Raw genomic sequence first — 24,224 nt, forward strand, 5'->3', positions numbered from 1 at the left:
CTTAGATGATCTGTATGTGAGGTCACCTTGACTGACAGTTGGCTGCTACAGAATGCTTTGTCTACTGTGCATGTACTTACCCAGAATTCAGTCTGTTATAATTAGATTCATAAACTTCCAGGCATAGTCATATTATAATGATAGTATAATGAGGCTGAAGTTATGGGCAGTATTTTCTGCGCATGCATTTGTAGCTGGTTTAGCCAGCAGCTTTTATGGCCTTCATGCTCTAGGATTTGGGGTAATTTATAACCCTAAAAGGGAGGTGTTTCTGGCAGGTCCTTTAGGAGGGTCTTCAAGGGACCTTTCTATGGTTACAGAGCTGGACCTTGGCTACTATTGCTCATGCCTGACTAACTACCTAACAGTTAACATTTAACATTTACAGTAAATGAGGATAGTATACAGGCAAAAAAAAATCATATGCTCCTTCGAGGGTGGTTACTCTTTCCAGGGGTCTGTAAAAGAGAATTACTCTGGCGTTTCAAAGGTTTATTAAAAAGTTATAGTACTGGGGTGTGACTACCCACCCTGACTTGCCCAGTCAGGATTTCACATCAGATAACCCTGTGAGGTTACTTTGGTCACTGAGCTTATCAGATTTACTACATACTCCCTTTTTTGTTCAAAGTAGATATGTATTAAATTTGGTCATTTTCTCTCGTTAATCTGTCTTTTGTAGATTTAATTATTAAACTAGCCAAAAGAACCCTAAGGGTAGGGAAAATTTTCTTCCTCTCCCACAGGGGCACATGAAGTCATGTGTCTTTAAGGTTTTCTGTGATGGGCTGCATATAAACCTGGGTGCCTCCCCTTTAAGAGGATGGAAGTTCCTGTCCGCTTCTAAAAGTCACTATTTCCCTGCGCCCCACTCACTCAGGTAGTGGTTCCACTAGAGATTAAAAAGAGTTAACCTCTCCTGACTGCGCGTGCAGAAGAGAAACTACATTACCCAGAAGTCTGTGCCGGATAAGCAGCGGTGATAGTTGATCCAATAAGGGACCGTCAGGGGGACGTTTCTTGCGTCCCGCAGTGTTGGGTGGGATTTCTGGTGTCCCCGGCCACTTTCTTCTTCAAAGCCGAAGGTTCTGTGCGTACCCGCTTTTCCGGACAGGCGGCACCTCAGCACCTTGCAGAGAAGCACGGTAAGAAGAGGACAGCCATCTCTGCGCCTTGTAGGACCTGGAAGAGGGTTCCAGTGAGCCCTTAGGAACGTGTCTCTCGCCGCCTCTCTTGGCTCCGCCCCGCACACGGACTTCCTTGTCCGTGTTAACTTTCATGGATCTGGCGCAGGTGAGTGCAGGGTGCCCCGGATCCCTACCCACTCCAACTGCTACCTTCATTGTCTGGCGCCCTGTTCTGCAGGTTTGGGGTACCAAAGTTTGGGGCGCGCTGTTCTGGCAGCTGGAAGAATATGCGAGGAGCTGTGGGCAGATGCGACATAGCTTTATTCAGGCATATCAGGCAGGATACAGCAAGGCACAAGCACCCATCCAGCTCCCCAGCCTGCATAGGCGGGGCTGTTCTTGTCACAATAGTGGCTTAAGGCCAGATCCTATAATCAATCACAATCACAGTGCGCATGCGGTCTATAGGTTGTATAGGACGCTGTATCTAAGGTTACGTAGGACGCGGTAGCTAAGGCCCTCGGGAAACCGCCGGGCTTGCTGGGAGTGAGCCTGACTGCGTCCATTTCGTTTTGTCAGGTCCTCTCACCCAACACTCCCCGACAGTGGGAGCTGGTTTTACCTGGGGGGGTCTTCACCCTCCCCTTGGCTGCCCTTGGATCTGGGGGTCCTGGCATGGATCACTGGCAGCCCATAGCAGTCCAGGACGGAGTTTGCATGGAGAGATTCTATTTTCTAGCAATCACCGGTTTGAGGAGTGGAAGGAAGAAATGTAGCTTCTCAGAATCTTTCCAATACACTCCATCTGCGTAAACCTTCTCGCTGGGTGGAACATGGGCTGCTGAGTGCAGAGACCTCAGGGCCTTGTCTGAGTCCACTCATTATCGTTGGCCTGTATTTCCTCAGGTATAAAATGGGAGTATTAACAATTGTTCCCTCTTGGTTGAGGGAACTGGAGAGGACACTCGTGTTAATATGTGTCTGTCCCCCAGCACGGCCCAGGGTGCATCATTTTCTGTACTCTTGCCAGAGCCTGCGTTGATCTTAAGGCTTCACGCCAAGAAGGATCTGGCCTGTGTCAGGGCTGAGCAGATCATGTCGGCTACGACAAGTGTCAGCGCCATTGCTGATTGAAAAGGGACGGTTTAGGTGGTGAGACGCCCGGTTGGAGGAATGCACAAGAGGCCGACATGAGAATGAAACGGCAGGCACCAACTTTATTGTGCGGAGCACACTTCTGTTGCAGGGGGCGCACAGTATTGCACGCACTTCTGCTCTCCAGGGGCCACATGGCTCCTTGCATAGCAGAGTACAAAAGTGGCATTCAGTCACACATGTGCGATACAATAAACTGAAGTATGTTTACATATTTTCTAAATCTGGGGTCCTATTCCTAGCCGTGGGTCTGGATCACAGCCAGACCGTGGACCAGCCAGACCTTGGGCCAGTCAGGCCTTGGATCAGCCAGGCCTTGGATAACAACCAGACCTTGGATCACAGCCAGACCTTGGGCCAGCCAGGCCTGGCACCCACAGCCTTTGGGCCTTCCTGGGCTCTGGCCTCTACAAAGTGATGAGTGGAGTGGGAGGTAGATAGCCTGGGGGGAAAGGTGGATGGGAAGAACACTTTTGGAGTTGCTGCTGTTCTGCTGAAGCACTGAAGATCACAGGTCGGGCTGAGAGCCAAGAAGGCTCCTAAATTCATCTTTGGCAATTGACATCTTGCAAATGGGGTTGACATGCTACTGACGACAGTGAATCAATCCACATGTTTAAGACACATGTGAAAAGCAAATCCATTACATATTCGGTGTGAATGAACAAAGTGGTGCTATAATAAATCAGTGACTGAAAGTCACTTCACTGGATGATCTGATCACAAATTCCTAACTGGGCATGCCTACCCACCTGGATGTTGTAACCACCCACAAGGGAGCACATGATCTTGTTTAGTAGCCTCTCTCACCTTTGTGTAATCTTTACTTCTCTCCTTAATTCTACATGTATAAAAAGAAACTGCTAAACTGGCATTCTCTGGAGTATTTGAGATCTTACTTCTTGGCAATGTTGCCAAGTTGGTTCAAAGAAACTCTTCTAAAACTTCTCTATAAGTTTGGACGTTTCTCATATCAACATCAGTAATGATGATGTGCAAGAGTGTTTTGTCTTTTTAGACATAAACACATGACAGCCCTGGATTGCTCTCTAGCTTGGCACCCTATTCACTTTTGTCATAACCCTAATCACTGTCAGGACCTGTCTTGTTTATTTGTCTGTGTGGTTCCCTTTCTCACTTCATTTCATGCTCCTTCCAGTGTTCCCTCCTGAGAGAGGCCTTCTCCACTCACCCCATTTAAAGTCGTCCCAGTCCTTGATGCCCTCATTGTTTTGTTGTCTGTAGAATCCTTAAGGCTATTCGAGATAGTATTTTGCATTCTTCCCGGGTCCTGGACTCCTGTTCTCTGCTTTATCCTCAGGCCTAGAACAGTACAGGGCCTGTGACCAGCGCTCCATTGTGGTTAATGAGTGAATGACTCCTCTCCAGGGACTGCCATGGCCCACAAGGCTCTACTTCATCTCCACCCAGCTCTGCCCCTTCCCCTTCAGTTCTCTTTCTGATCCTCCTTGCTCACTGCTCTCCAGCTAAGCTGTCTTGAACATTCCAAGCTCTTTCTCACTTCCTGGGCTTTGCCCATGCAGTTTCCTCAGCCTGGAAAACCACCTCCAGATCTCCACAGGGCTGCCTCTTCCTTCCCAGCTCCGTACCAGTGTCACTTCTCGGAAGGGCCTTTCCCTGGCCTTGCTAATTCTAGATAAAGTATTCCCTGCCCCGACCTGCCCATCTTCTGAAGTCTTGTGTACAGATTCTGGTACAGTTACAAAAGCAGAAATGGAGTCTCATTTGTTTTGGGTTTTTTTGTTTGTTTCCAGAGTGTTCTGGGAGCAAAGAGGAAAAATAACCACTAAAAGCCTTCGTTTAGCACTTGCTCTGGGCTGAGGCAGAGTTATCCCCACCTCCTCAGAGTTTGGTTCTTTTTTTCATCCCTGCTGTATAGACAAGGAACTTGAGACCTGCTGTAACACAGGAGCTCCAGGCCTGGAACTTGCACTTGGGCTTTGGATATTCAAAAAAACTACCAGGAGGGAGGACCAAAGGGGTCAGACATGCCGTTTATTACACACGAGGCCCAGGAGCTCCAATGGCGGCTGGTCTGAGCTGCAAAATACTGCACCCAGCTAAGAGGAAGCAACATTTTATACACACAAGCAGAGAGAGGGGTTATCTCATTGGGGGAGCAGCCGCCTTCTCAGACGGATTAAGCAGATAATGTCCATGGGAGCAGGCACTGCCGAGAGCCCTTAGTTCACTGCCTTCCTTATGGCTGCTGACCAGGCAGCCCTCTGTCTTCTGAGTACATGGAGAGGCTATGTTCCAAATTAACCCCACACCTGCCAAAGGTCACAGAGCTCCTAAGTAGCCAAAGCACACTGACCACCAGAGCCTGCTTCCTTAATCATCCTTTCACCCACAGTGGACTGGGAAGGCCTGGAGTTTATACCTAATGCAAACTTTGCAAGGCAGGAGGTGTTCCTTTGGCATGTGGACTTGGGAACGAGGGGGCATGGCAGACCTCCGGCCAGATAGAGGTGTATATATACTGGCAGGGAGTATTTCTGAGATGTGTCTCAGGAGGGTGAGATTGTGTGGTCTTTTATGGATGTTCAAATTCTGTCTGTGTTCCTGGAACATATGTGACTCTGGGTGACTTGCTAGAGCTGCTGAGCCTCAGGTCACTGACTGTGCCCTAGAGCTGATGATGGTGTTTACATCATAGCTGTGGAGGATTCATGAAAATAGGGAAAACATGCCAAGCACTGACATGTGCCAAAGCACTCCAGTGTTTGCTTCGTGAACATTTTTTCTTTAATTGTCCAACCACCTAGTGAAGTGGAAACTATTACTATATTGATGTGGAAATCAGAGATCAGAGAAATAAGTTGACTTCCCTCAGATTATAGAAGGTGGGTATTATTCCCAGTAGGCCATATCAAAGCCACAATCTCGCTCTAGAACTGGAATGGGTTGGGAAGACGCAGCATGGCTTAGGCACACAGTAAGGACCAGTGGGACTCAACTGCTGCTGCTTTTGTCGTGATTAGTGCTTTGATCATTGGCATGTCCTCCCTATTCCTTTTCATTCCCAAAGTGCTGGCTGTCTATGCCTCTTAGGTATCACAGCCATGCCATTGCCTTGTGTCTTTCATGAATGCTTTTGGCATAAAAAGCTTTTGTCTCTAACACAGTCACATTCTGTCCAATGGCAGGTCTGACTCTTTGGAACCTGGCACAAAGCTAGGCTCCCAGGAAGTGCTCATTGATACTGGCCTTAGGCCCAATGGTCCTTTACCAGTGACCTGGCATTGAGTTCTACTCTCATCTCACCTGCCCTGGGCCAACGAAGCTACCTCTGTTTGACTTTTCAGACATCAGTTACCTTCAAGGACGTGGCAGTGACCTTTACCCAGGACGAGTGGGAGCAGCTGAACCCTGCCCAGAGGACCCTATACTGGGAAGTGATGCTGGAGACCTGTAGGCTCCTGATCTCCCTGGGTAAGGCCTCACTGCTCCTTTCTGTGGGGACCTACAGCCTTCTTCATTCCACTTTTTGTTCAGAAGATTTCTGCAGGATCCCCGCAGCCCCAACATGTATTGGTTTTTACCTTCTCCTGCCTTGTCTTCCTATAATCTCCTACAGGGAATTTTGGGCAAGAAATGTAGTTCCCCTCCAGATATCTCCAAGACCAAAGGAGGAGGAGTTATAGGAGGATATATGGGCTTCTTTTAGTATCCAAAGGCAAGATATCCGGTTGGGAACCTGAAAGACTAAACTCAGGAAATGGAAGAAATCCTGATTAGATCTTGGCCTCAGGGACTTCTGATCTTTATGTCTCTTTGTAGGTCTCCTTGTGCCATTCTCAGCAGATTGGCTTTTTCTGTCACATGGAGATGAAGTGGCCACCCCTGTCCTCGCTCTAAGAAACCCTCCAATTTCATATCTCTACTTCTGTTTTTTTCTTTCATTTCTCTGTCTTCCTCTCTGCGTGGTTGTCTCTGTGCAGATATCCTAGTGGCAGGAAACAGCCACCTGAGGCCACACTTCCCTTTACCTCTCACTGCAGTGCTTGGCACAGGCTGGCCCTAGTCTTTCCCTTCTCCTGATTCCCACAAGATGGAAGCTGAGTGGCCAGGCTTGGTTGGTTCACACAGCCCAGTCAGCTCATTCAGAAAATGGGTCAACCAGACAAGACACCAGGAGGCGTCTTTGTGAGTCCTACTATCATTCTAGGCATCACAATTCATTTTAAAGGATTCTGTGGCCCCTGATGCCTACCTGCTCTTCCCTTGTGTCCTAAAGTCTGGACCGCGATCCTCTCTTGGTATGCAAGGTCATTTTAGGGGTTATAAACGACAAATGGCATCGATGGACAATCAGAGAAAGCCATTCCTTCCCTACTTACTAATTGTTTAGGGAGAAAGTATCTGTTTTGTGTTGTCTTTTTTAATGCCCTTTTGACTATTGGTCAGTATTTTAAAAAGCAATTAATAGCAATGGTAATCATTAATGTTCTGTGATCACTGGTGCGCTCAGGTCCCGGGACTGCGTCTGAACAATTGGGGGGCTTCTCTGGGGTGGAGTCAAGGGCGATGGGTCGGCCTAGACAGCCAGCACTACCTTACTCGGCCTTTAGAGCCCAATGATGATATTCTTGGCCTTGGTTTCCAGGTCACATGTCCACTTGGACAAGAGCAGCCTCGTTCCAAGGCATCCTCTCCATCCCAAAGTCCCAGACGGCACTGAGGCATTTCATTTTGTCTTTGCTAAAATGTGTGTATCTTATTTCTTTCTCCACAAACAGGATATCCAGTTACCCACTTAGAGCCAATGCATCTACCGGAGCACAGGCAGGAGCTATGGATGGTGAAGAGAGGCCTCTCCCGAAGTGTCTGTCCAGGTGGGTGGCCAAGATTTAGGCAGTGGGTGTCATGGCAGCCTTAGCTGTGAGGGGACCACTGCCTCTGGAATTCCGTGAGAAGCTTCTTCTTGCAACCTCCTTGGGTGCGTGGGTTGGTGTAGAGCCCTTCGTCTTGAGGCCCCTCTGTCCTCTTACCTCAGTACATTCTTTACTGCCACTGGGTAAAGAACCTGTCCTGTTAGGTAAGAGTGAGGCTCTGGGCTTCAATTGATTGATCTTCAAACCTGCCGTGGCCCCTCACCAGCCCTGTGACAATAGGGAAGTGGCATGGTTTTGTTGTGCCTCATTTAGCTAAGTTAGGCTGAGTTAATGCTCAGTGCAGTAACAGATAACCTCCAAAATCTCAGTGGCTCAACACATGAAAAATATTTTTCTCACTCATGGCAGGGTCCATGTCAGTCAGCGTGGGAGTTCATATCACATTATTCAGAGACCCATGTGCCTTCTGTCACATGTGGCTTTATGATTATCCTGGCATCATTCTGCTGGCAGAGGAGAAACAAGAGAGGAAGGATAGAGTCACGCCCAGTTGCACACACACACATCGCTTTCCCTCAGATTCTAGTCGAGAACTCAGCAGTTGTCCTTTTCTCTTTGGATGCAGCAGAGAGATGAGGTTTAGCTGTGTGCCCAAGGAGAAGAGCAGATGAGTTTGGCTTACATCAGCCCGGTCTGCTGCACTCAGCCTACTTTTGAAAAATGAAAGTGGTAAGAATTTCTAACTCATTGGGTTGTTTGAAGATGTAATCATTTAATGCATGAAATTGCTTAGCACCGCGCCTGAGCTGTAAGGAGCTCCACAAAAGTCAGCTGTTAGGATCTTTCATGTAATGATTTCAACCACAATGCAGAATATCTCACATGTCCTTCTGGACTCAGAAGAAAAGAGCCTATCTTACTCTATCTGCCTATACTTTGCATCCCACCCTTCTCCATTCACCCGTCCTCCCACTTGTCAGGCAGAAGCAATTCCTAGCTCCACTGGCCTCCTGTCCCTCCTTTACTGTAAAACCTCAAGGTAACATTTGGTTTTGCCTGTCTCATATGTGGGCTACTGAGGGCAGTTGGAGTCGTCGAGTGTGTTGATTGGCGCCACTGCAGAGCCATGGTCTTGCCCCCCTCCTTCCTTGCACTGCTCAGCCAGCTCTAGCCAGCCCCTTCTCAGCCCAACTGAGCCTCTTCCACTTATCCTTCAATTACATTCCACATGTTCCATCAAATTCTTCATGCCTAGAAGGAAATCATGATCTTTCCCACTCCTTCATCCTCCACAGTGTCACTGGGTGGCCCTGTCACTCAGCCATCCTCGTCTTGCTTATTTTATGTTTTTCACATCAAGTAAATCTATCACCTCCACCACCTCCGTGAGCTCCACCACTAACATACTAGTCCAGGCCTTCATCACCTTTTGCCAGGATGACGTGAACACACTGCTCACTGGTCGGCCCACATCTGCGCTCTGTTTCTGGTCAGCTCTGTCTCCTGTACCAGCTCCCCTATCCACTCAACCATGGATCCAAACATCGACCACTCCCTGAGCCATCGATGTCTCAGCAAGCAACCTACTTCATGTCCTGAGCTTGTTCCTCGACCTTACGGATTTATCCGTCCGTCTCACACCTGTAGCTTTCTTTCCAATCTCTATGGCAGAGGTCTTGCCCTCTGCCATGGCCATTTCCTGCACCAGAGATCAAATCACATCTCCTGTCTTCTCAGGGACCTTGCTTCTTCACTTGTTTTCTGTTTCTTTTGTATCTTTATCTTCTTTACTCAACATAAAAAACATATGCAGGGTGCTTTCTTGGGATAAATAAAACACAACAGTCCTGGCTCCATGGCAGTTTCTGAGTAGCACTGACCACTACATTTGTACAACCAAACTCTTGGAGGAGTTCTTATTCAAAGAAAAGTTGTCTACACTTGACTTCCTTAGCTCCACAATACTCTTTATTTCTTTTTTTACTTATATATGGCAATATGCATGTATCTTAAGAGTTCAGTCTGAGAAATTTTTACATAGATAAAAGCCCAAGTAACCACCACCCAGGTCAACATATACAGTACTTCCAGCAATTCGGGAGGCTTCTCATACTTCCTCCTAGACCAGTAACCAGTATTTAGACTCTATCACCACAGAGTAGTTTTGACTGTTCTTGAATTAATAGAAATGGAACCCCATTGTATAGTCTGTCATGTCTGTCTGCTTTTGATCATCAGTATGTCTGAGATCCATTCTCGTAGCTGCATACAGTCGAACTGTTCTTACTCAGTACTCAGCAGGATCTCATTGTAGTGTATCCTTTCTCCTGTCATTGCCACTTTAATTTTTTTCCTGCGTCTGATATTACATATATTCATCTTCTCATTATTTTTGGTGGGAGTATATACAAGAATGGAATGACTGGGTCTTAGGGTAGGTATATGATTAGCTTGAACAGAAACTGCCAAACAGTTTTGCCTCACCCTTTCACACTCCCAGCAGCCATGTGCGAGTGCCCATTGTTCCACATCCTCTTCAGCACTTGATATCTCCCCTGCCTTTTTTTTTTTTTTTTTTTAAGGCTGCTGTTCTTATCCTACATGCCAAATGTAACAACGACAATAATAATGACAATGGATAATGACCCACGATTTACCGAACGTCATGCTGTGCCAGACAGCATGTTGTACACTTTATAGGTAATGTTTACGCTTACGGCAACTAGTAAATTAGGAGCTGGGAGTCTCCCAGTTTTTCCAAATACGAAATTTGAGATTTACAGGCAGTTAACAACTGTCAAGATGACTGCTTGGTAGAGACAGGATTTGAACTGAAGTGAGTCTTCACCACTCTTGACCGCTTTTCGGTGCGGAAAAAACTTGTTCCGCTTTATTGCACTTGATCTTTGGTAGCACTTAGTCCCATTGCTCTCTCTTTTCCAATTCTGACTACACTGTTGTCAGCCTCTTACCTTAATCACTCCCTCAATATTGGCTTCACCTGGCTTCTCACAGCCCTCTCTTCTTACTGTCAGTCTCCCAGAATGACCCACCTCTACTTCATTCTGCAGCTTCAACTCAGGGATGTTGCGTCTCATATCAAAGCCGTGAGATAGACAGGGTAGTTAACAATATTGATTGCTTTTTCGGTGCTCACACTGTTAAGCACTGTTTATGTACTGTTTCATTTGAGGCAGGGTCTATTTCTATCCCCAGTTTTTAGATGAGGGAGCAGAAGCCTGTGGAAGTTGATTGGTTACCAAAGGGCACAAAACTAGCAAGGCTGTTGCTGGGCTTTGAGCCTGAGCTGATTGTCTCCAGGTACTGTGACGTTAAGCACAGTACTCTGTCGGCTTCTAACATTTGTAATTGCCTACGGATGTACAAGAGTCATGGTAATCATAAACCTTGTTTTGTAACACACTCTCAACATTTGTCAATGAGCTGTTGTGTTTATTTAAAAAATTTTCCAGTCATTTATTCTCTCTAAAAAAGTTATAATGAATACCATCAGCCAATGCAAGAACAGGAACATGGCTAGTATCTTTTGTCAATCTATATACTTCTTCCCTTTCCCATCTTCTCCCTTCCCCACGGAGAATCACTTTCTTTAACTTTGCTTTTATAATTTCGTTACTTTATGTATGGGAGTGTTTTGTATTATAAATTGGATTTCTTTTATAGATGACACACTTCAGATTTTCTGTTTGTGTTGGTATTGTTATTTTGTATCTTTCAAACAATTTGTCTATTTCATCTAGTTGTCAGTTTATTGCTTGGTTTTATTATAGTATCATACCTATTTGTAAGCATATTTATACAATGCATGGTATTGTTTTCTTTTTTTTAACTTCTGATAAATAGTGTCATAGTTGATTCCTGTTGTTTGAACATGTCTCGCAAAATTCATATATTGAAATCCTAACCTCCAAAGATGATGGCATTAGGAGATGGGGCTTTGGGGAGGTGCTTAAGCTGTGAGAGAACCCTCATGAAGGAGTTCTCCAGAGAGATCTCTGGCCCTTTCTACCATGTGGGGACACAGTGAAAAGGTGCTGTGAAAGCCCTCACCAGAACTCAGCCATGCTGGCACTTTGATCTTAGTCTTCCCAGCCTCCAAAACTTGGAGAAATAAATTTCTGTTGTTTATAAGCCATCCAGTCAGTGGTCTGTTGTTATAGCAGCCCAAATGGACTAAGGTATTAATGTAGTCTTCTGATACTTGCATTTTTAGAGCTCGGCATTATACTACTAAGAATCATGGTATGTTAGCTGTAGTTTTTTTCCTTCTCAAAATATTCTGTTACATCAATATATCCCAATGTATTTGTCCATTTTTGTGGACATTTACCTATTTCCATAATTATATCCAAAAAAATCTGATGACTCTAAACTGATCAATAAAATATACTTTCTTCCTTTTTCTTTTGTGGTTACCACATGCTGCTGTGGAGAACCTTATATATGTGTATTCATCCACATGTGCAGGAGTTTGAGTTGTAATTTTTTTAATGAGCGGAATGACTAGATGATGGAAGACAACTTTACAAGATGTTACACAGTGTTTTCTAAAGTGGTTTTACAAATTTGTTAACTTCAACAGCAATGAATAAGAGATTTCATAGACTACATCGTGTTCCACACTTAATATTGTCCAGCTCTATAATTTTATCCAATTGAATGGGTACAAAGTGGTTTCTCACTTTGGTCTTTATTTACATTTCATTTCCATTGAGGCTGAACTCATGTTTTTTGGCCAATGTATATCTTCTATGAAGTGTAAGTTCATGGGTTTTTGTCTTTTTTTATAAGGATTTTGTACTCCTGCTTTAAATTTTTAAGAAATTTTATACATTCTTTATATTAATGTTCTATTAACTATATATGTTGCAAATATATTCTAGTCTTTATTGTATCTTTTACTTGTCTTTTATTGACTAGAACTTTTTAATGATACTTTTTAACAATACATGAATTAATGTTATTCAGTTATTCAACTTTGACATTGTCATCATCTAATAAATACAGTACCCACCTCATATTTTCTCCTGTCTGTATTGCTTGAGATGAATCATGATTGATGTAAAAGATTTTATCCCAAATCCCAAGTTAATACTGGCATTAGGAGAATTATTTACTTTATTTAAATATTTTTATAGGTATAATTGTGATACCTCATTTAACAACTTATTGTATAGCTTTCAAAGGAAACTTCAGAAGTTCATTTTTAAGTTAACTTTGTTTTAGAATCATTTGAGGTTTACAGAAACGTTATATAAGTAGTATAGTTTTTGTATACTTTTTCCTTCACCTGTTACTCTTTATGTTAACATCATACATCACCGCGCTACATGTGTCAAGTTTACTAACTAAACTCCAGACTTTATTTGAGTCTCACCAGTCTTAACATTCATGTTCCTTATCTTTCCCTGGATTTAATCTGGGGTAGCCTATCCTGTTTGGTTGTTATATACCTTTAGTCTCTTCTGGCCTGTGATAGTTTCTCAGTCTTGCCTTATTTTTTGTCGTTTGCAACTTTGAACAAGATTTCTTCACTGCAGAGTTATTATTTTTCCTTTTGTGTACTTCTCTGGCAGTGAGTCTCAAGTCCAGCCCACACTCAAGGAGAGAAGCACCTACATATATTATTTGGGATCCTCTATCAAAATAATTTGTCCCTTCCTCCACATTATTTATTTATCAACTCAGTTACACATGTAAAGTAGTTCCCCTGGGAAACAGATTTACCAACTAGAGAGTACAGTGTTTATACAGATTTTGGAACTGCAGTTGAGAATCTGCTATGCAGAGAGATGACCTAAGTTTTATGGGGATTTTCCACTGCGCGGATGGTGGACACCCTTAACCCCCGTGTTGTTTAAGTGTCAACTGTAGTTATTTTTGCCTTTAGCTTACAGTGTGCAGTCCAAACACCATTCTCCAAAGTTATTTAGGTCAGCTTGTTTTCCTCCACCTCTTTCAGTGAGGTTATGCCATACATTTATAATTCATATAGGTTCATTTGTCACAGTCTGCATTCTATCTTGAAATTCCCTGACATCCTGTGTTTTTGGTTTGGTTTGGTTTAAATTGCACGCATTAATATTCATTCACTGATATACAGTTCTGTGGGTTTTGACAAATACGTAGAGGCATGTTGCTGGCACCCTAGTACAACACAATATGGTTTATTACCTACAAATTTCCCTTGGCATCTCCTATATGGTCAGCCACTCTCCTCTTCCTCATTCAGTGGTAACCCTGATCTGTTTTCTGTGACCATAGTTTTACTCTTTCCAGAATGTTATATGAACAGAATCTGTAACCTTTTGAGTCTGGCTTGTTTCACTTGCAAAGTACATTTAATATTCATCCATGCCATTGAGCGAATCTACAACTCATTCTTTCTTGTTGTTGAATAGTTTCACAGTTTACGGATGTACCAGTTTGTTTATTCATTCATCGTCTTGGCCACTTGTGATGCTTGGCTATTATGAATAAAACTGCTGTAATAATTCACATACAGATTTTTGTATGAACATAAGATTTCCATTCATTTGCAAAAACATTTAGGAATTAGATCACTGGGTTATATGCTACATCTTTTAACTTTTTAGGAAATTATCAAATTGACTTCCAAAGTGACTATACCATTTTGCATTCTCACCAGCAACGAGCGAGAATTCCTCATGATCCATATCTTTACCAGCATTTGGTATTGTCAGTTTTTTTCTTTTGCATTTTTGCCATTTCTAACATATGTAGAGCTTCTGATTTTCATTTCTATAATGAGAAGTGATTGTCATTAGACAATCTAATGTCTAATGATGTGCTCATTTTTCATGTATAACTTCTTTTGTGAATTGTCTATTTAGATCTTCTCATTTTGTTGTTGTTACTGTTTTCTTCTATTTGAGTTTTAAGGATTTTTTATGCTAGATGAGTCCTTTATCAGATGTATGATTTGCAAATATTTTATCTCCATCTGCAGCTTATCTTTTCATTCTCTTAACAGTATCTTTTATAGAACAAATTTTTAAAATTTCGATTAAGTCCAATTCATCAATTTTTGTTCAGTAGTTGTGCTTATCTTATTAAAATATTCATCGCCGAACACTAGGGCTCATAGATTTTCTCCTATGTGTTTTTCTAGAAATTTTATATTTTTATGTTTTACATTTTGGTCTCTGATCTATTTTGAGTTATTTTCTCCTCTAAGATATGAGGTATGTGTTCAAGTGTATTTTTTTTTACCCCTCATGAACATGACCGTGCTCACTGGCGCCTGAGTCAGGATCCTGGGACTCTGCTTGCCCTCTGCCTCTGTGTACCTCTACCTGCATATCTCCAACATTCTCTCATGCCCTGAAGTTCTCTACGCATCCAGGTTTCACTTGGCTGATTTTGGACATTCTCTCTCCTTTGCGTACAGCACCCCCTTCCACTTCCCCTGTCAGGCAGTTTCTACCTCTCTATTAGAAAAGAACTCACGGCACGCCTCCTGAGACACTCTTTCACACTCCCTTCTGGACCAGAATCGGTGCATCTTATTATGCTCGCCTGGCACTGTGATGAGATGTTCTTTCTCAGAGCCAACACACTGTATATGTCCCCATAATTCCGTCCACCCTCCTTGATTCAGGACTGTAAGGATTCTCCCACCAGATCCTCTGTCCTCTGCCCCAGCACCCTCTCTCGAATTTCCCTCTTTAAATGTCAAGAGCCGAAGGAACAGAAAAGAACAAAGTTGTAAACCTGGATTTCAGAGGTGTGAAAACATAACAGGCTCAGACGCATTATTTTCATCTTCATTTCCCCTCTAAAAGCGGTGATTATGTTTATTCTGTGTTGGCATCACTAATAGGTTACTTTGTATTGAATTCTTTTCAGGAGCCAGAACAAAATCAGAGACTACAGAACCAACCACTTCTCAGCTGCTTTTGTCTAAGCAACCTTCACTTCAGGTATGGCTGGAACAGGGAGCTTCAAGGGACTCTGGGACTGGAAAAACGAAGACTCAGGTAGAACCATCAGAAATGCAGGAAAGAATCTTAAAACCAGTGGCAGACCCCCACAAGGAGATTGGCCCTGGGAAGTTGAATCATAAATGCAATGAGTTGGGGATAGATGACAGTCTACATGCAAGGATTTTACAGGAACACGTCTCTCCAGTAGGTGTTCTCCATGAAAGTCATGCACACAGACTAGTTAAAGACCCCATGAATCAAGCAGGGGAGAACCATTACAAATATAGTGAATGCAGGAATATCAGGAATCAGGATCTTGCACGTGGCTGTGTACGTGGTGAAGGGAAGCCCTATGAATGCATACAGTGTGGGAAGACCTTCAGCTGTACATCAGACCTCATGCAGCACCAGCAGATTCACACTGGAGAACAGCTTTTTGAGTGCCATGAATGTGGGAAAACCTTTTGCAACAGTTCTGCTCTCAGGCAACACATGAAGAGTCACACTGAAAAGAAGCCCTATGAATGCAGTAAATGTGGCAGGGCCTTCCTCAATAAGTGTAATTTAATTAAGCATGAGAAGATCCACACTGGAGAAAGACCATTTGTATGCCAAGACTGTGGGAAAGCCTTTTGCAACAGATATAATATGACTCAACACATGCAGATTCACACTGGACTGAAGCCCTATAACTGCAGTGACTGTGGGAAAGCTTTTTGTCGCAAGTCACACCTCACAGAGCACCGGCGGATTCACACTGGAGAGAAGCCTTATGAATGCAGTAAATGTGGAAAGTCTTTCTCCTACCACTCTGGTTTTGTCCAACATACTTGGATCCACACTGGTGAAAAACCCTTTAAGTGCAAAGAATGTGGGAAAACCTTTTGCTCCAAGTTTAATTTACGTCAGCACATGAATGTGCAGCACATTGGAGAGAAGCCTCATAAACACAACAGATATAGAAAGGCCTTCAGTCAACGCTCATCTCGTATTCATCATATGACCCACACTGGATAAAAACTCTGAATGCAAAGTGTGTGGGAAAGCCTTTTGCTGCTACTCTGATTTCAGGTGACATGACAATTCATACTGGAGAGAAGCCCTATGAGTGTAGAAAGCTTTCACTCTCAAGTTACAACTCTAAAACACCAGCAGATTCACATGAGATAAGCCAGTAAGTGTGGAATTGCTTTCGTTTAATATTCATCTTTATCCAGCATAATAGGATCCTCACTGTAGGAAACACTTTTTACTACTTCATGAAGAAACCAAAATGCCCCGCCCCCTTGCTCTCATGTTCCCCGTGGTTATATCCTCTCATTCACCTCTCCCTTGTACCACCATGGCGTATTTCCTCCAAGGCTGCTGGCTCCTGCCAGAGCCCTGAGGTGTTTCGGGCTTAGTACAGGTCTCTGGGGCCCAGTCTCTGGAGCCATAACATTCGCTGTCAAATCTCAGCTCTGCTGGCTAGCAGCTGTATTGCCCCTGTGCAGAGTTATTTCATTTCTCTCTGCTTCAGTTACCTCATTAGTAAAATAGGTAATTCAGTAATATAGTACTTACTTCACAGGGCTGTTGTGAGAATAAATGGTTTCATGTCTGACAAAACCCGAGAACAGAATCCCTTGCTCCCTGAGTCTATGTGGGTTGGCAGTTACGGTCCCACTGTGTTATGCCTGGATTCAAGATCTTTTGGAGCAATTTTGTGAAGTTTTTGGTTAAAGAGCATAGATACCAGAGATAGACCCGATTCCCAACTTGGATCAAGTGCTTACCATTTTCATCCATTTCAGCAAGTCAGATTATTTCCTTGACCTTTACCTTCATCTACAAATGGTGTCTTTCAAGGGATCGATATCATCTGGATGCTATTAGAAACACCTAGAATGAATCATTTCATTTCATTTTACTCAGGATGTAAAAAGACTAAGACATGAAGAGCAGCATCAGCTCGGTAGTGAAATAGGAAGTTTCATCCTTCATTTTCTCTCAGAAACTCCAATTTGACGATGATTCACATGCAGAAATGCCTTCTTGAATGCTCTGGTATCCACGTGAGAGATTTCAGCGCTCAGGTGGAACATAGAAATGAGAAAAGATGCATTGAAAAGGATAGAATCAACATTTCGTTTTCTCGCATCACCTCTACCTACCTCAGACCCACTTAGTTGAGCATCGAGAGAGATTCTCTCCACTCAGGAGCTTTCTCCTAGAGAAAAGAGTGGGCTGAGTATTTGACTTTTGTGGATCCAGGGACCAGGCCCACCCCAGCAGACCTGGGTTCTAGCAGTTTCCAGGGCTACTCCAATCCCCACTCCAGCCCCCACCAACACCATCCTAGTGGCCTGCACCCACAGACACAGGCTTAGTCCTTCCCCAGTGGACCCTGGGACCAACGTTTCTCCCTCAGACTCAGGGTCCAGACCTACCTACCTGGGTTCCAGGCTGTGCCCTGCAGACTCAAGCTTCAGGCCAGCACCCATGAAGCAATAGGCCTGCCCCAGTGTTCCCAGCACCAGGCCACCCCCTCAATCCCAGGTTCCAGGCCCACCCCATATGATCCAGGTGCCAGGTCAGCCCCAGTGGAACCAGGCTCCAGGCCTACCACTTTAGTTCCTGGTTACAAGCCAGACTCTATGCACCCAGGCTTCAAGTCTGTCCATATAGATAGGCTATGTGGCTGGATCCTTGACTGACCCAAGTGCCAGGGTCTGTAGGTGAGTGGGCTCGTATCAGACCAGCTCCTACAGACCCTGGCACCGGGCCTGTCCACCCATGGACTCTGGTACCAGGCTTTCCTGAGGAAACCACCAGGAGCCGCTCCCAGAATGTCTACCCAGGCTGACTGGTGAAGGGCTCTCCATGTAGAAGCCTGTAATTACTGGAAGAGGTAATTTCCTTAAGTGTGCAGACACGAATGCAAGGCTGCAGGAATCGAAGGATCAGGAAACCAGTGCCACCAAAGGAATGAAAGTATTAATAACTGACCCTAAATGTATAGAGATCTACAAAATAGACTGAAAAATAACTCAAAATAATTAAGGAGGCTTAGTGAGCTATAAGAGAGCATAGATAGTCAACTAAGCAAAATCAGGATAACAATACATAAATAAGACAACAATGGAATAGAAATTTTAAAAAAGAACCAAATTATGGAACTAAATATAATGACACCTAGAGCAAACTTGATCAATCAGCAAGTTCAAAAACAGTTCTGAAAGTACACAGAAACAAAAAGGGAAGAAAGTGAAGAAAGGCTATTTCCTGGACTTTGGGACACTGGAATATAAACCCTGATATTTGCTTGTTTTGTTTTATTGTAATGCAAGTGCCTGATTTAGCTTTGATTGTTGAAGCATCCATTTCAGAGGCATCCATTTCAAAAATAGCTATCTTGCATCCACACATCACCAGCAATGCAGCCAAAGAACAAGCCCACCTTCCCCCACTGAGGCTCCTTTGTTTTAGAGGTCATGGTTGATTTTAATAACTATGTGGGCTACCTGTTTTCTCTTCCAGCACTTTAAATTCCCACTGTTATGTTTTAAATTCAGCAGTATAGAGTCAGCCTGTAAAACCCTAGGCCACCACCCTCAACCCCAATAAAAGCGGAACCCCAGGCTTATGTGCTCTCTCTGCCTGAAAACTTGCTGTGTAATTTCTAGGTCTTGTAATAAACCTGTATCATTTCAGAGTTTCCCGATGGTTATAATAAGAAACACAAGGGCTGGTCCAGCCACAGCACTGCTTATTGCAGTCTGAGACCAGTACAAGACACCATCAAGCAAACCAATATACAGTCAGACCTCCATATCCATGGGCTCCACATCATTGGATTCAACCAACCACAGATCAAAAATATTTAGGAAAAAAAAGTTATATTGTTGCTGACATGTACTATGTAGTTAGGCCTATGTAATATGTAGTTCAGTACAATGACTGCCTCTGTACTAAACACATACACTTTTTATTTGGCATTATTCCTTAATATAATATAAACTACATGGCATTTATATTCGATTAGGTATAAGTAATCTAAAGATGGTCTACAGGAAGGTTGTGCTTGGGTTACATGCAAATACTATGCCATTTTATATAAAGGATTTTGGTATCCACATTGGGTCTTGGAACCAATACCCTGAGGATAGCAAGGGATAACTGTACACATTATGGAAGCCGAAGAAAGGGCAGAAAAGTGTATTTAAACAAAAAATGGCTGAAAACTCCAAATCTGATGACAAAAAATGACATCCAAATTCAGGGAGTCCAAAAAATACAGATAAATTGAACCTAAAGAGGTAGGTAGCTAGACACATTATAATTTGTCAAAAGTCAAAGAGAATTTTTTAAAACAAAAGCAACAGGTAAAGATACATATGTAGACAAATATAGAATAAAATAAAACTAAGGGTGATTCATAGATAAATTTTAACCCTAGTGTAAAAATTAAAAAGAATAATCACAAGATTTCTTTAATAGGTACACAATAGAAAAAATGAATTTACATCAGTAATATAAAGTGTTGGAGTAAAAATATTTTTGTATGTGATCGAAGTTGTAATTAACTCAAAATAGATTTAATAAGGCTTATGCAAGCCTCATAGTAACCACAAAGAAAAAATCTATAGCAGATGTAAGAAAGATAAAAAGTATATCATTACGAAAAAAATCAACTCACAAAGGAAAACAGGAAAGGAAGAACAAAAGAACTACAAAACACAAATGAATAAACATAATGGTGACGGTAAGCCCTCACCTGTCAATAATGACTTTAAAAGTAAGTGGAAGGAGTGATGTAAGCATCATGGTGGAATGGGAAGACCCATTTGTATCTCCCCTTAAATCTACAACTAGTCAGCCATCTGTAACTCAACGAAGGTTCTTCTGCTCAAAATATTAACATGCCACACATCAGTACATCTGAAGGAGGGCATATTGGAACACATAGGTGAAGCAGGATTGGGGGAAGGAAGGATGATATCTGCAGATGCAGTTCCCTGGTCCCTGAAGCTGAGCCTGAGGCCTCAGTCAATGTGGTGCTGGAGGAGTTGGGGTGCAGCCCCGAACATTAGGCCAAGCAGAGGTTAAGAGAGGCAAAAGCAGCATCAGCACTCAAGGATTCGGCTCCCACCCTCTACCCTTCCCAATTTCAGCAGGGCCCGTATCTACAGACTTCCGGCTATAGAACAGAGGTGCTAGCAGCCATAGGGAGCCAGTTAACAGCCCAGCAGGTCCAGGAACCTGCTCCCATCCCCCATGCCACATCCATAGTGGTGCCCCGTGACCTAGGGAACCCATATAAAGCAGGGACACCCACCACGATTACAGTTATGTTCCCCAACTGTGACCCCGGAGGCACAGGGAGCACAGGTAAGAGAAAACAAAAATTTCTTCTATAGTGCCATCTACTGGAAAACAAAAGAAAGACATTAATTATCAACCTGTTGAATTGTTAAACTACCTAAATAAGAAAGGTACTACTTCAAATGCACCAGCAGAGGAACAACGCATCAAGCACTCTGAACAAGGCAACATGATAACAGAAAGAAAATTACAATTCTCCAGAAACCAAACTCAAAGTCATGGGAGATGGTGATCAAAATGTTAAAGAACAGAAGAACAGTCATGAAGAAACTCAGTTACAAGAGAACCTAGAGAGTTCATTGAGTTCAGTAATAAAACTAATGAACATGGGAGTACTTTACCAAAGATATTAAAACTATAAAAAAGGACCAAAAGAATTCTGGAGATAAAGACCTCAATAAATGAGATGAAGAATACAGTAGAAGCATTAGAAACAAAGCAGACCATATGGAAGAGAGAATTAGCTTGAAGATAGATTCAGGTGGAAGAGGAGACAGAATAAAGATTTTTTTTTTTAATGAAAGAATTCTACGAGAACTGACTTCATTAGAAAGGGCAACATAAGGATAATGGGTATCCCAGAAGAAGGAAGGAACAGAGAATCTAGGGAAGAAATCAATTTCATGTACTAGAAGCTAACAGAACACCTAATTATCTCAACACAAAAAGACCTTCAAAGACACATTATTTTAAAACTGTCAAAAGTTAATGACAAAGAAAGAATTCTCAAGGCAGCCAGGGGAAAAAGAAATCAACAAAGGAAATCCCATCAGGTTATCAGATTTCTCAGCAGAAACATTACAGACTGAGAATGGCATAATATATATTCAAAAATCAAAAGATAGAAACCACCAGCCAAGAATAAAATATTCAGAAAAGTTATCCTTTAGATATGAAGGAGAAATAAACCTTTTCCAGACAAAAGCTGAGGGAATTTGCCACCACAAGACCTGCATTACAAAATATGTATATTGAAAGGAGCTCTTCTACCTGAATCAAAAAGACAAAAGTACACAAAGTTCAGAATAGGGTATTAAAAATTTAATTATAACATAAAGGTTATAGGGAGGAAAGCATTAAAAATAACTACAGCTACTGCAATTTGATAACAAATGCACAACATAAAAAGGGATAATTTGTGACAACCAAAACATTAAGAGAGATGGAAAGGGATAAAATTTATATAGTTGATTGAAGATGAGATGCTATGAGAAAAAAAAGGATTGTTTTATCTATGAGACATTTTATACAAACCTCCTGGTGACCACAAAACAAAAATCCAGAGCTGAGGCACAAAACATAAACAAAGGAGGAAAGAGGAAAACGTCATAGGAAACCACCAAACTAAAATAGACAGAAACAGAAGGAAAAGAAACAATGGAGGTACAAAGCAATCATAGAACAAAGGATAAAATGGCAGTAGTAAATTCTCATATCAATAATCGCCCTAAATATAAATGGGCTGAACTCACCAAACAAAAGGCACAGAGTAGCCGGATGCTTAAAAAACAAGACCCAAATATATGCTGCCTTCAGAAGACCCATCTCAGCTCCAAAGATAAATGTAGACTTTAAGTGAAAGGGTGGAAGATGATACACCAATCAAATGATATCCAGAGGAAAGCAGGTATAGCCGTTCTTAGATCAGACAAAATAGATTTCAAGACAAAAAATATAGTAAGAGACAAATATGGACATCTTATAATGATAAAAAAGAATCTATCAAGACATTTATTAATATACATATGCACATGCACATATACGTATATGCTAAGAGTATATATGCTAAGTGAAATAAGTCAAATGGGAAAGAAAAAAATCCGTATGATTTCACTCAAGTGGAATATAAAACAAAAAGTAACAAATGAAGTATCAAAATGAAAAAAAACAAATACAAAAAACAGAATGGTGGTTACTAGAGCAGAAGGGATTGGGGAGGGCAAAATGGGCAAAGTGGGTAAATATTTGGGAGCAGGTGGAAACTAGACTTTTGGTAGTGGGCACACAATAGAGTATACACATATTAAATTATAATATTGTACACCTGAAATTTATGTTATTAACCAGTTACTTTAATTAAAATAAATTTCTAAAAAGTGCAATATTATAAGATGAAAAGCATTGTTAAAAGAAATTGAATATCTACATAAATGGAAAAACATCTATTTTTATGGATCAGCACACTTAGTAATGTCAATAAACCCAAACTGATCTATAGATTCAATGCAATACCTAACAGAATCCCAGCTGACTTCTCTGTAGAAATCAGCTAATTCTAAAATTAATATGGAATTTCAAAGGATTCAAAATACTCAAGATAATTCTTGAAAAAGAACACTGTTAGAGAAGTCACACTTCCCCATTTCAAAACTTATTACAAAGCAATGGTAATCAAGATGCTGTGGTATTGGCACAAGGATAGAAATACAGACCAGTGGAATAGAATAGATAGCCCAAAAATAAATCTTTACATTATGATCAATTGATGTTTGACAAAGGAGCCAAGACTTGCTTTCAACAAATGATGCTGGAACAACTGGATGATGGGACAAATGGTGATGGGACAACATGAAAAGAAAGCCATTGAACCCATACTTCACACCACATTTAAATATTACCTCAAAATTGATGAAAGACCTACATATAAGTGCTAAAACTATAAAACTTAGAAGAAAACATAGAAAAATATTCTTGACAACAGATTTGGCAAAGGAATTTTTAGATATGGCACAAAAAATAATAATTTCAACTAAATCAAAATTAGACATTTTTATACTGCAAAAAAATATCAAAAAAGTAAAAAGACAATAGAATGGGAGAGAATATTTGTAAATCAGATACCAGTATCAAGAATATTTAACCACTTACAATTGAACAATAAAAAGATGAATAAGGAAAAAAAATTCAATAGACATTTTTCCAAGGAAGATATAGAAATGGTCAATAAGCATATGAAAAGATGCTAGATGTAACTAGTTATCAAGGAAATGCAAGTCGAAACCAAATGAGATGCCCCAAGGTGGCCTCTATATGGTCCTTTCTTCCCCCACGCCCTTTAATCCCTCCCTCCCCCACTTCCACCCCTGACCTATGGATGTTGCCATCTTCCCTTAAGAACTGGATCTCTGAAGGCAGGGCATCTCCTCCCACACGCTCACAGCACGTAGCCGGGCCCTGGCGCACCTGGGGTATGTCGCACCCGAGGCATGGTCCGTGGCTTTGCCTGGGGCACGAACCCAGGACCTTCTGCATGTGAAGCAGACATGCTAACCACTACACTATGGAGCCACCCCCATGTGTGGTCCTTTCGTATATTTTCTCTTTGTTGAAATTCTCAATTTGTTCATTCATTCTCCTCCTGAGTTCAATGAGCATCTTTATGATCATTATTTTGAAATATCATTATCACGTAAATCATTTATCTCCATTTCATTAAGGTCTTTTCTGAGGTTTTATCTGGTTCTTTCATTTGAAACATATTCCATTGTTGTTGTTTTCATTTTTCTTGAATCTCTGTGTTGGTTTCTATGCATTAGATAAAACAGTCACCTCTCCCAGGCTTGAAAGAGTGGCCTCATGTAGGAGATAATCTTATCATTCAACCCTGCCCTAGCTCTTATTTGTCTCTCAAACCTTCGGGACTGTCCAAGCAGAAAAAATTTTATTTGGGGGGGTGAGGGATGGCATAGATGATAGAGGCTCTGTTCATTCCTCTGAAGACCAAATCAAAGTTGTGACAGAAACAAGGAGCA

General features: G+C 42.1%; 1 protein-coding gene across 5 annotated transcripts; it reads left to right on the forward strand.

Annotated features, from left to right (window-relative positions):
• Positions 1 to 1,023: 1,023 nt before the first annotated feature.
• Positions 1,024 to 18,805, forward strand: LOC120622841 (zinc finger protein 550-like). 5 transcript variants are annotated; one of them, XM_039888559.1, is made up of 5 exons: positions 1,024 to 1,293; positions 5,612 to 5,738; positions 7,046 to 7,141; positions 7,767 to 7,870; positions 15,032 to 15,133. In XM_039888559.1, the coding sequence occupies exons 1-4, from the start codon at positions 1,279 to 1,281 to the stop codon at positions 7,775 to 7,777; spliced, it is 249 nt and encodes an 82-aa protein (XP_039744493.1). In that variant the 5' UTR covers positions 1,024 to 1,278; the 3' UTR covers positions 7,778 to 7,870; positions 15,032 to 15,133. The 5 variants fall into 5 exon arrangements, with proteins under 5 accessions (XP_039744493.1, XP_039744489.1, XP_039744491.1 ...); XM_039888555.1 differs by lacking the exon at positions 7,767 to 7,870 and having other exon boundaries at positions 1,033 to 1,293; positions 15,032 to 18,805; XM_039888557.1 differs by lacking the exon at positions 5,612 to 5,738 and having other exon boundaries at positions 1,033 to 1,293; positions 15,032 to 18,805.
• Positions 18,806 to 24,224: the final 5,419 nt, after the last annotated feature.

The sequence above is a fragment of the Pteropus medius genome, unplaced genomic scaffold, assembly GCF_902729225.1.
Source record: "Pteropus medius unplaced genomic scaffold, Ma_sr-lr_union100, whole genome shotgun sequence".
Classification (NCBI taxonomy): Eukaryota; Metazoa; Chordata; class Mammalia; order Chiroptera; family Pteropodidae; genus Pteropus; species Pteropus medius.